We start from the raw sequence: 13,270 nt of genomic DNA, 5'->3' as shown, positions 1-13,270 counted from the left end.
CCTCTAAGTATTCACTGCACTTATTTTTATATGTTTTTCTCCCCCTCTCAAACTCTAAGCAACTTGAAGGCAAAGTCCATATCTCATTGGTCCTTGTTTCAGTGCCAGACACGGATAAGTGAATAAAAAAGCTGCTTCACCGTATTTCTATGTCCCAGGTTTCTCTCCCACCTAAATTGCAAGTTCACTGAAGGTAAAGACCACATGTCCCAAATTCAGATTTCTTTCTTTTTGCATATATTTATTCATGTTTTCTAGTCTGCTTTCCTATGGGACAGCAAATTGCTCTTCATGACTTAAAGGTTTATGTTAGTCTCTTAAAAAGAAGAATTTGAAGATGACCAATTATTCTGCTACCATGATAAAAATAAATACTAACTATATTTCACACATTCAGGAAGAACAAATGAATAACAAATGTTGGTTTAATTTAAAATAACAATAAATTTATGGACTGAAACTCTAAAATTCTAAAAGCTATTATGTTCTTTTGTTATTGACACTGATGTTTTCTCATGGTCAAATTGCCTAATATAGAAGTAGATAATCAATAAATACCCATACCCAATGAATCAACATTATAATTGCATCTATGTTAATAATTAAGAATTTTCCTATAATTATGAATTTTCCATGTGTTAAATAAGAAATAAACTTAATTTTAAATTACACTTAAATTAAATGTGTATCTATACACTTATGCAGATAAATTAGATAAAATAGAGAATTAAACATATACATGAATTTTGGCAATGTAACAATTTTCATATATATGAATTTTCCAAGTATTAAATTTAATTAATTGCTTAATTAATTAAAACTAAATGTGATATCTACACACTTATGCAAACAAATTAGTTAAAAAAAGGAAATAAGCATGTGTAGGAATTTTGACAATGTAACAATTTCCCCGCTAGCAGTTGCTACCTTGAAAGAAAAGAGTAAATCATTTACTACAATATTCTAAAATCTTCCTAAAATTGCCTTTATGTATTAAATGAATATGATTTTGTATAATGTATACATACCGAACGATGGCCAGGATGTTTGGTACACCAGAAAAAGCAGCAAATACAATTGTAGAAAAGACAAAAACAATGAACAAAGGTAATTTATAGCACTTTGCATCACATGTCCCACGTCTAGCATCAATAAAATCACCTTGACCGTCTGAGGTTGTTAATCCTTCTTTAATGCAAGAACAATTATAGTATGCCTGTGAAAATAAATATAGGAAACAATCTTTTAGAAATATAGTCACAAAGCAAAAACTCTTTTATTGTAAAATAAAAATTAAATCAACAACTGCAGGGAGACTAGCCAGTTCTGTTAGTAAATATCATTACATTAAATCTGCCACTCATTATTTAGAAATGAAACATTACTGATAAGTCCAAGGTATTTTACCTAACAAAGAATCATATGGGGGTGTGTGTGTAATTACAGTTACTTACCATAAATTCTACTGATTTAAGAAATTTCACCAGAAATATTTACATTCAATTCCACAAATGACTGTTGGAGGGCTATATGAATTGAGGGCAATTAAGGAAAATGTAACCAATAAAATGGACGATTGTGGAAGGTTTTAGAACCCTACTGAAAAGATAGGACTTTATTTTGTATGTAATGATGACAGGGCTGTTATGTATGTTATCTATGAGGCAGAGTGGGCACAGTGCCTAGGGCCCACAATACGTTCAGAGCCACATAAAAATGTTTTAATTTTATTGTCTTTTAAAATCAAAGAAAAAAATAAATATAATGAATCAAGCCTGGATCATATTTGTCTTCCTAACAATATAGCTGTACATTAAATCTCTCTCTTTTTTTTTCAGTGAAAGAAGGGGCTTACAAAGTCAAAAGTGTCTAGAGCAAAGAAAGTCATAATGTAGGCCTGCATGAGAACCAATGAAAATTTTGGGTGGTTGTTGTAGGGTTGATAATTCAAGGAAGATGAATAAGTGATATTTTCTAAGAAGAACTAAACAGAGTTTAGAGATACTGAGGCCAGTTAAAAATTTATTAATCTATTGAAAAGACTCTAAATTAAAAAGTCTACAGCCATACCACCCTGAACGCACTGATCTCATCTAAATTAAAAAATAACAGTAATAAATTCAACAGAAATATTGAATTAGCTTATTAGTGAAGGAATCAGAGGAAATAAAGATGGCTTGAATCTGAGTGATTCAGAAAATGATGATCCAAAAATCATGTTGGTTTGCTTTTTTCCCATCTTTCTGATTTTCTGCTAGGACTCCTTATTATCTTAACCCAGTCAGAAGTCAGAGGGCAAAGGAGCTCTCAAGCTATAGTTTAGTCTCCTAGAACAATGAGGAGGAAAGAGAAAAGTAAATCTGAAGGTCAGATAAAAGATATCAAGCACAATAAATAGTTGCAGGCCATAGAACCTAAGATGACTAAGGAGAAAAGTGAAAATATGAAGGTTTAGTGAGCAGACGGTAGAATCACAAGATATTAGACTCTGGCAGGGTGGAAGAACTGTGGAGTTATATCCAAAGAGATATAACCAAAATTCCAAAAGTCATATTAACATGAAATAGTAACATCTTTTCAATTCAAATAATAAAAAATTAAGGTAGATCTAAATCCACCATATCAATAATTACAGTATATGTCAGTAATCTAAAAACTCCAATTAAAAGACAGAGATTAACAGAATTGAAGATAAAGCAAAATCATATTATACACTGGCTATAGGAGATACTTTAAACATAAAGACACAAACAGAAAATAAAATGGGAAGTAAATACACCAGGGAAACAGCCAGCAAGAGAAAGCTAGAGTGACTAGTTAATGTATAAAATCAACTTTAAGACAAAGAGTATTACCAGAGATGGAAAGAGACATTTTACAAAGATAAAAAACAATTCATCAAAAAGATATGACAATTATCAATGTGTATGCACATAATAAGAGAGCTTTAAAATGCATGAAGCCAAAATAAAGAGAGAAATAGACTGTTGTATAATTATATTACGAGACATTTTTCAGATACAGTGTTCAGGATTTAATAGAACATTATAAGATTTGCAGAATGACAAGAATAATTGGCTTAAAATTAAGAGAAGAACAAATATAAATAGACTCACAGGTGATCCAGATAGTAGACTTAATGGCAAAAACTTTAAAATAGGTAAGATTAATATTTTCCAGGAAATAGAGGAGAAAATGGCTAAAATATCTTAAATGATGTGGAATTTCACCAGGGATGGATTCTATAAAAATATAACTGAAAATATAGTTAGAACTGAAAAATACAATGAGTAAACCGAGAACCTCAGTTAATGGGTTTCATAGCAGAGTAAACACTGCAGAGTATAGAATTAGTAACTGGAAAACAGGTCAATAGAAAATATCTATATTTAAATAAACAAATGAAAGGAGATGGAAAATACAGAAAAGAGCAAAAGAGAATGGGACAGATCTATTTGTAGTCTGTGTTAGGCAGAATTCTAAGATGACACCTAAGATTCCCACCCGCCTACTATATGAAGCTTGTATAATCCCTAGGACTGTGAATTGATGGATTTTACTCCCCTTAGTAAATTACACGGTATGACATAGTTGATTTAAGAAAGTGAGGGTAAATCTCACCTAATTAGGTGAGCATTGAAAGGTACTGGACTTTTCCTGAATTCAGAGATTCAAAGCATGTTACGTAAGGGAGATTCTCTGTTGCTAACCATGAAGATGGAGTGAGTCATGTGGCAAAGAATGGAGATGGCCTCTAAGATCTAAAATTGGCCCTCAGCAGACAGTTAGCAAGGAAACAAGGGCCTCATTTTTTATAGCCCAACAGAACTGAATTTGGCCAGTAACCTGAATGAGCTTGGAAGCAGATTATTTCCCAGAGCCTCCAGAAAGGAATGCAGTTCAACCAACACCCTGATTTCAGCTTATGAGACTCTTGAGCAGAGGACCCAGTCATGTTGCATCTGGACTTCTGACCTTAGAACTGTGAGCTAATAAATGGGTATTATTTAAAGACCCCAAGGCTATGGTAATTTGTTATGTAGCAATAGTAAACTAATACATGGTCTCCCCCCGCCCAAAAAGAGAAGAGAGTGAGGAAGAAATAATAGCTGAGAATTTCCCAACTGATAGACATACATCCACAGACTAAAGATGTTCTGTGAAACCCAAGCAAAATAAATATAATGAAAACCACATGTAAGGTGGAATCACTGCCAATATAGAATTCCACACCCAGTGAAAACAGGTTGTTTCAAAAATGAAGGTGAAATATGGTTCTTCAGGAGGAAATAAAATAATCTCATATGAAAGCATGGAAATGCAAGAAAATGGGTAAATATAATTGCATACTGACTGTACAAAACAACAATAGTTTGTGTCATTTAAAATGTATTAAGAAATAAAATACATGACAAAAATAACACAAAGGTGCGAGATGAGTAAATGAAGTTAAAATATTCTAAGGATGTTTCAACTGAAAGACACCCTAAAGCCTGGCTTCTTGAAATCCTCAATGCTTTGGATGAGATTGACTTTCCCCTCTAGAGATCATTAGAATAAGGCTCCTGTTGGACTAGAGCAGCCTCTGGAAGAAGCCCCCTGCTCTGCTATTTTATGATGAAAGCTCTATCAGCTGCTGAAAAGAACTAGTCCCAATGAGAAGATCATGAAGAAAAGCCCAAGATTGCTTTCATATCTATAAGAGGAAATTTGAAGATCTTCGGCAGCATGAATAAGAAGACTACCTGTGGGTCTCAATGAGGGAAAACCATCCAGGAATATTATCAATATGAAGAGCAGACAGTTATCTATTTTCAGTTTTAGTAAAGCTGCGATTTTCTATAGAAACTAAGAAATCTTCAGAGGTGTAGTATTTCCTACCACTCCTCTTGCAAACTTTTGCAAAAGTATAACTGAAAGGCATCCAACTCTAACTCATTCTTACCCTAATCACATTTTGAATATGAATATTTAATCAGAATTATTTCAAAGTTAACATATTTTCATTGAAAAAATATTTTCCAGAGGGAATTCCATCAACACCATTTAGATACATCATCATTGTTTATATACACTGTTTTTCATATAATTTTCATTTTGTTAGTTATTTTTATAGGTATCAATTCTTTTCCATTTGAAATGAATGCATATTTTATCCATTAGTCAGTTCCATCCATATCAAACTGTACTAATAATAGCTTCTGCTATTGTCAGTTTTCCTTCAGAGCCATTATTTCTATCAAAACTAACTGTCTTGGATAACTTCTAACAGATCTAATTTTTGTCAAAAATATTTTATTCTTTCAATTTTGATTCTGTATCAAATGTTATTACACAGTTTGATTGACTATTTTATAGATTATTCATATCACTGTTATTCATTACGAATTAATTATTCCTTAGAGAAATGCAAGGAAATTACAAAGATTTTTATGAAATAGAAACAAAATCCCTAAAAGGATTCCCCAGAAAAAGAAAGAGGCTTTGAAGCTATATACTGGATGGGCTTCTTAGCTCTTGAATACCCCATGGGATCAAAACACCGAGGTCAAAGAGTTCTGTTTTATACTGTGGTGACAACATGAGCATTTAAAAAATCATTTACTCATTTCAAACTAAAATGGAGGAGAGGAAGTAAGCAGGAATATAAAGTAAGATTTTCCATAAGTTAACAAATTGTTGAAGATGGGTAATTGACATATAGCAGTTCATTATATTTTCCTATTACATTTAAAGCTTTCCACAGGAATATATTTTAAAGATTTTAAAAGTCATTTTAAATATATAATGTAACATTTAAGAAGAAGGATTTCCTTTAGGGTGTGTAACCTTTTTATATTAACATTCAATAAAAAACTGAAGACACATTATTAAATCGTAAGCCAGTGAAAACATGACTATGAGGAACGAAAGCTGGTCAGGTATGCGAATATCTTGTAATGAAAAGATCTGTGTGCAACAGTGAAGGGACTATTAGTATGTAAGTGAATAACTAATAAAGGACTTTCTTGCCTACTAGGGGACGTGGTGCATATAATGCCTATGGGTCAGGCAATAAACCTCTTGGTTGCTCTCTCTCTCACAAAGACTAACCAGAGAGGGGAGAAAAAAAAAAAGAATTTTTAAAGCCTCGATCCTTGCTTCTGTGCCACTTAAAAGGGAGAAGCTGAAATTACAGTCCATTATTTAGCTAAATGCTCAATTACGTAACTTTGAATATAAGAAAATTACCCTGGAGTCAAACAAGTAGCAGAGTGGTCAACTGCTCTGCATGATAAAATAAGAAAATTTGTCTGGAGGTTGGTAGGAAGCCCAGGGAAATAAGAAATACTGAGAGTAATGGCCCCAAAGATAAGCAAATAGGGGAATTTTAAAATGAGTCCTGACTCATGTAAACGTCAAAGGATCAACAGGGATAATGTATATTCAATTTTAAGTCATTTGTATTGCTGCCATATAAACCTTCTCTAACTCTCTTACCTTTCTGGAAAGTCTGATATGTTTAAAAGGCCTTGTGTGTATGGTGATCTCTGGCACACAATAAAGGGACTGATTTCCACATCTGAGTTAATGTGAGGTAGAAACAGAGAGAGAGCTAGAGGGAACAGCACAGATATTTTGAATTCCTCAGAAGGAAAAACTGAGGGAACAGTGACCACAAGGATAATATTTGTCAACCCATTGGAGAAGGAAAGATTGTGGTTCAACATTTTGGTGGATTGGGGGCTGCAGATAGGTAGGACAGAACTAAGATAAACTACATAGGTGGAAGACAAAATATGCTCTTAGACTGCTGCTTTCAACCGTGCTACAGCAAGAGCTAGATGATAGTCACCTACTGCTTTAAAACCATAAAACTGAAATGATGTAACAGACGGAGGCATGTTTTAATGTAGGAGTATATTTTCCACTCCCAATTCCCGTAAGCCCCTTGTATTGTGGCCATGTAAAGCAAATATTCTTTTCTTCTTTTTAAAGTTTTCCTTAAAAGGGAAAATAAGGCGGGAAATAGCTTTTATAGAGAGCTAGGAGTAAAATGTAAACACCATCCAGGAGTTGAACATTTTACCGGAAAGGAAGAAGTAAAATAAAAAACAATTACCTTCTGATTGCCTAGTGCTTTAAAATTTGTACAGCCTGCAAAGCAAGGAGAAAAATAGCCAATATCATCTCTTCCACATATAGCAGAATAAACTGTAGATGAGCAACCACAATGAGAATTGCAAGGAGCTGTCAGGTTTCCCAACTGCCCTGTTCTGTAAAAAAAAGAGATGGAATGTAACTATGATACCACTGTATTATACTTATTAATGTATATGTCGAGATGTCAGTGAGATCAATGATTATTGAAATAATTTCTTTTGTAACAGCTTTATTAAAGTATAACTGATATACAATAAATTGTACATATTTAAAGTGTACAATTTGAAATTTTTTGTTATATGTATGCACTTGTGAAACCACCACCACAATCACGTTAACAAACATAACCATCACTCCAAAAAGTCTTCTTGTGTCCCTTTGTAATTCCTCCACCCCCTGGCATCTGCTGCTCTACTTTCTGTCACTATTCATTTGTCTGAATTTCATCACATTTTATGAAATGGAATCATACAGTACGTGTACTTTCTTTTTCTGGCTTCTTTCATGCAGCTGGTCTTTATATGGTCTTTGTATGGTCATATGCTTCTACGTCTCTTGGGGAAATATTAAGGAGTAGAATGTTTGGATCAGATGGTAGGTATTCATTTAACATTTTAAGAAACTGTCAAACAGGTTTCCAAAGTGGTTGTGCTATTTTTCATTCCCACCAGCAGTGTATAAGAGTTTCAGTTGCTTTCTACACTTCATATGGTCAGTCTTTTAACTTTAGACATTCTAACAGCAATATAGTAGTTTCATATTTGGGTTTTTAATATGCATTTCCATAATGACAAATGATGAGGATTTTTCCATGTGCTTATTTTCCATCTGTATATATTCTTCTGTTAAATATCTGTTCAAATCTTTTGTCCATTTTTTGTGGATTGTTTGCTTTCTTATTAGTAAGCATTGAGAGTTCTTTCTATATTCTGGAAACAAGTCCTTTGTTAGATATGATTTTCAAATATCTTCTCAGAGTCTATAACTCATTTTTTCATTCCCTTAACAGGATCTTTCAAAGAGCAGAGGTTTGTATTTTGATGAAGTCCAATTTATAAATATATTTCTCTATAGATCATGTGTTGGAGTCATATCTTAAGAAATCTCTGCAGAACCCAAATTCACAAAAATTTTTATTATAGTCTTGGAATTTTATATTTAACTAAAGATAAAATATAATACTTTTATATTTCACTAATTTTATATTTCAATAATCATTTTGAGTTAACTATTTTATATGGTACAAGATATGGATCAAAGTTCTCTTGTTTACATATGGATATCGAATTGTTCCACCATCATTTGTTAAAATGACTATATGTTCTCCCCTAAATTGCATATGCACCCTGTCAAAAATTAATTATCCATATATATGTGGGCCTATTTCTGGACTCTCTATGCTATTCTACTGATGTATTTCTCTATATTTACATCAATACTACTTTCTTGATCGCTGTAGGTTTATAGTAAGTCTTGAAATCAAATAGCGCTAGTCCTTCATTTTTGTTCTTCTTTAGAATTGTGTATGGTTTTTCTACACCCTTCACATATCTAGATTTCTCCAATATCTAAAAAAAAAAACCTTCTGGGATTTTTATTGTGATTACATTCAATGCATACATCAATTTGGGGAGGACTAACATCTTAACAATACTGAGTCTTCTAAACCCATGAACATGGGATATCTCTCCATTTAAAAATTTAGGTCTTGGGGCTGGCCGTGTGGCCAAGTGGTTAAGTGGCCCACTCTGCTTCAGTGGCCCAGGGTTTGGATCAGCTTTGAGGTTTTGGATCCTAGGCACAGACCTACACACCACTCATCAAGCCATGCTGTGGTGGTATGCCACACAGAAGAACTAGAATGACCTAGAACTAGAGTATACAGCTATGTACTGGGGCTTTGGAGGAAAAAAAAAAAAAAAGAGGAAGATTGCCAACAGATGTTAGCTCAGGGCCAATCTTCCTCATCAAAAAGCAAAAAAGTAAAAGGAAAAAATAAAAGTCTGGCTCCATCACTCACTTAGCTGAGCAAATCACTCAGCTTCTCTGTTAAAAAAAAAAAAATGGGTCTTTAATTTCTCTCATCAATGTTTTGTACTTATCAGTGTATAGGGTTTTCACATCTTTTATCATATTTGTCCTTAAGTGTTTCTTTTTCTTGACACTATTGCTAATGGTATTTTTGCTTAATATCAATTTCCCAGTTGTTTGCAGGTAGTATATAAAAATACCACAGATTCTTGTATATTGATCTTTCCTTCTACACTATTCCTTTTTTCTTGATACTATTGTTATAGTATTATTTTTAATACTAATTTCTGCTACTCTGTAGATAGTATATAGAAACACCATAGATTCTTGTAAGTTGCTCTTGTATCCTAAACTTGCTAAACTCATTTTATTAGTTACAGTGGCTTTTTGATTTTCTATATAGACGATTGTGTTGTCTTCAAATAAACAGTTTTATTTCTACTTTTCCTGTCTGATGCCTTTTACTTATTTTTCCTACAGTATTATTATGGCAGGAACCTCCAGCACAATGTTAATATAGAAATATTGAAAGCAGACATCCTTGTTATATTCCTGATCATTCAATGTTTCATCATTGTTTTAGTCAACTTAGGCTGCTATAACAAAATATCATAGACTGGGTGCCTTAAACAACAGATATTTATTTCTCACATTTCTGGAAGCTAAGTCCAAGATCAAGGTGCAGGCAGCTTTGATGTCTGGTGTGGGCTCTCTTACTGGATTGCAGACTGCCACCTTCTCACTGTATCCCTCAGAGGGAAGGCTTTGGTCTTTTCCTCTTCTTCTAAGGACACTAATCCCATCATGGGGATCCACCCTCCTGATCTCATCCAAACCTAATTATCTCCTAAAGGCTCTACCTCCTAATACCACCACACTGGAGACCAGGACTTCAACATATGAATTTCGTGGGAGGGGGAAACAAACATTCAGTCCATAATAACCACTAAATATGATATTAGCTGTATGTTTTCACAGATTCTGTTCCATTCCTAGTTTCCTAGTTTATCAGAAATAGACGTTACACTTTATCAAGTGCTTTTTTGGCATCTACGGAGATTACAATGTTTTTTTCACTTTTAGCTTTGTTAATATGGTGGATTACATCAATTGATTTTCAAATATTAGGCCAGCCTTGCAACTCTATGTTAAATCTTGATCATAATTTATTTTCCTTTTAATATACTATTGGGTTCAATTTGCTAAAATTTTGTAAAGAATTTTTGCATCTATGCTCATGAGAGATATAGGTCTATAGATTTCTTTTCTTACAATGTCTTTCTCGAATTTTCACATCAGGAAAATGTAAGTCTCAAAGAATGAGTTGGGAGGTATCCATTCCTTTTCAATTTTCTGGAAGAATTTGTGTAAAATCAGATATTCTTTACACGTTTGGTAGAATTCCCCATTGAAGTCATATAAGCCTGGAGTTTTCTTTGTGGGATTGTGTTTAACAACAAATTTCATTTATTTACTTGATATATAAATTATCTGTTTCTCCTTAAGTGAGTTTGTGTTGTGGGGGATCAGAATTGGGCGCCCCAAAATGTGTCTCTTTGCCTTGCCTTGATTTATTCTTTTTAAAGATTTTATTTTTTTCCTTTTTCTCCCCAAAGTCTCCCAGTACATAGTTGTATACTCTTCGTTGTGGGTCCTTCTAGTTGTGGCATGTGGGACGCTGCCTCAGCGTGGTTTGATGAGCAGTGCCATGTCCGCGCCCAGGATTCGAATCAATGAAACACTGGGCCGCCTGCAGCAGAGCCCGTGAACTTAACCACTCGGCCACGGCCACGGGGCCAGCCCCTGCCCTGATTATTTTTAAGAACAGAAGATTCTGAAAGAAACTTTGACCTCCCCCCTAAATGCCTAAAAGAAATTTAAGATAAAGGCCTGTCCCCAGGACAGGACATCACCATAGATAAGTCTAACTGGGAGGATCCTTGCTAAGCCCACTCTTACCAAAGTTCTATTTACCAAACGTTTGCTTTTCCATTTCTGTGTGAATTGCCTTCCTCCCCTTTGAAATCCCAAACCACTACCCCCAACATCCTCCTTTGTCTTTAGCTAAAGATGGTATTTTAGATGAGAGCCTCCATCATTTTGGCAAGTTACTCAGTTTTCCTGAGTTTCTCCATTTATGTTATAAAGCTTTGTTTGATTTTCTCCTGTTATTCTGTCTCATGTGAATTTAATCCGTAGACCAGCCAGAAGGACCCAGAGAGTAGAAGATATGTCTTCCTCCTCTAGAGTGTCTTTGAAAGGATATATCCATTTCATGGAAATTGTCAAATTTATGGGCATAAAGTTGTTCATAATATTATCCTTTTGTCTGTTTAATACTGGTAGAATCTATACAAACATCATATCAGATCTCTAACTCTTGACATTGGTAATTTTTATTCTCTAGAGGTTAGCAGTTTTATCAATAAGTTATTTAAAAGTTTGTTCTTCAGTTTTCAAATACTTGAGGCTTTCCCAGAAATCATTCTTTATTATTTCTAATTTAATTCCATCATAGTCAGAAAACTGAACTCCACTGTATGATTTGATCCTTTAAATTTACTGAGACTTGTTTTATAGAATATGGTTTAGTTTGCTAAGTATTTCATATGCTCTTGAAAAGAATGTGCACTTTGCCTTGTTACATGAAATGTTCTACAAATGTCAATTAGGTCAAGTTGGTGGCAGCATTATTCAAATCTTTTGTATCATCACTGGGTTTTTTGCCTACTTTTATTACTATGAGAGGGATATTGAAATATCTGACCACACTTGTGGATTTCTACATTTCTCCTTGCAGTATGTAAGTTTTCGTTCCAGATATTTTAAAGCTCTTTCATTAAGTTAGAAAACATTTGGGATTGCTATGAATTCTTGGTGAATTTACTACTTTGTCGTAATGACATTATTTATGTCATAAATATTGTTATTTATTTATGCTGATACTGTTTGCCCTCAAATCTACTTATTTTGATATTATACTCCAGCTTTCTTTTGGTTACTGTTAACCTGATACGTCTTTTCCCATCCTTTCACTCATAATCTACTTGTGTACATATTTGAGTGCATTTCTTTTATGCTGCATATATAGTTGGGTCTTGCTTTTTTAAAATCAAATTGGGATTCTCTGCCTTTTAACTGAGCTATTACAAATGTTTACATTTAATGTGATTACTAATGTGATTAGGTTCAAATCTATTCTCTATTTGTCCTATCTCTTCTTTGTTCTCTTTTTCCTTTTCTCTGCCTAATTTGAGATTAAACAAATATTTTGCAAAATTTTATTTTAACCCCAGTGTTGGCTTATTAGCTGTGACTTGTTATTTTAGTCATTGCTTCAGGGTTTATACTATACATCTTTAACTAAACAGTCTTCCAACATATGATAATATAGCATTTCATGTAAACCAATATTACATGTTAATCTGATTTAAACAATTATTTTTAAAGATATTTAAACAATAAAAATATTTTCAAATACAGTTACCATTTGCTTTGCTCTTCTTTGCTTTGCGTAGTTCACATTTTCATCTCATATCATCTTTTTCAGCCTGAAAGACTTCTTTTAACACTTATATAGTGTTGTCTATTGATCAAATATTACTTACATTTTTTTATGTCTAAAACTAGTTCTCCTTCATCTTTGACAGATATTCTGACTTGGTATAGAATTATAGATTAATTTTTTTCTTTTGGTACTTTAAAAATATTGTTCCACTGTCTTCTTATCCACATTGTTTCTGACATAAAATCTACTGTTACCCTTATCTTTGGTCCTTTGTGTATAAAGTAGTTTTCCCACCTCTCACTGCTTTTAAAATTTTCTCTTTACTCTTATTTTGAGCAATTTGATTATTATGTACCATGGTGTGATTTTCCTCATGTTTCTTGAACTGAGTTTTGCTGGTTTTTTTAAGTCTGTATGTTTATAGTTCACGTGAAATTTTAAAATCTTGGTCACAACTTCTTCAAATATTTTCTTTACCAAGTCCACTCCTTTGGGAACTTCAACTACAAATATAGTTGGCCACCTGAAGTTGTCCAAGTCACTGATGCTTTGTTCATTTTATTAATTCTCTTTTCTCTCTGTGTTTTA

The 13,270-nt window shown here is 33.3% G+C and overlaps 1 protein-coding gene across 1 annotated transcript in view; it reads right to left on the bottom strand.

The window, feature by feature from the left end:
• The window catches only part of SLCO6A1 (solute carrier organic anion transporter family member 6A1), a 139,917-nt gene that overhangs the window by 24,202 nt on the left and 102,445 nt on the right, over positions 1 to 13,270 (bottom strand). The window contains exons 10-11 of the mRNA XM_046667813.1: positions 7,103 to 7,256; positions 1,029 to 1,216 (exon numbers count right to left, since the gene is read on the bottom strand). Of these exons, the coding sequence (XP_046523769.1) occupies positions 1,029 to 1,216; positions 7,103 to 7,256 (342 nt within the window). The remainder of the gene's footprint in view (positions 1 to 1,028; positions 1,217 to 7,102; positions 7,257 to 13,270) is intronic.

Source organism: Equus quagga, chromosome 7 (genome assembly GCF_021613505.1).
Source record: "Equus quagga isolate Etosha38 chromosome 7, UCLA_HA_Equagga_1.0, whole genome shotgun sequence".
Classification (NCBI taxonomy): Eukaryota; Metazoa; Chordata; class Mammalia; order Perissodactyla; family Equidae; genus Equus; species Equus quagga.
The sequence above is the reverse complement of the archived record's forward strand: the minus strand, read 5'-3'. Positions and strand labels throughout refer to the sequence as shown.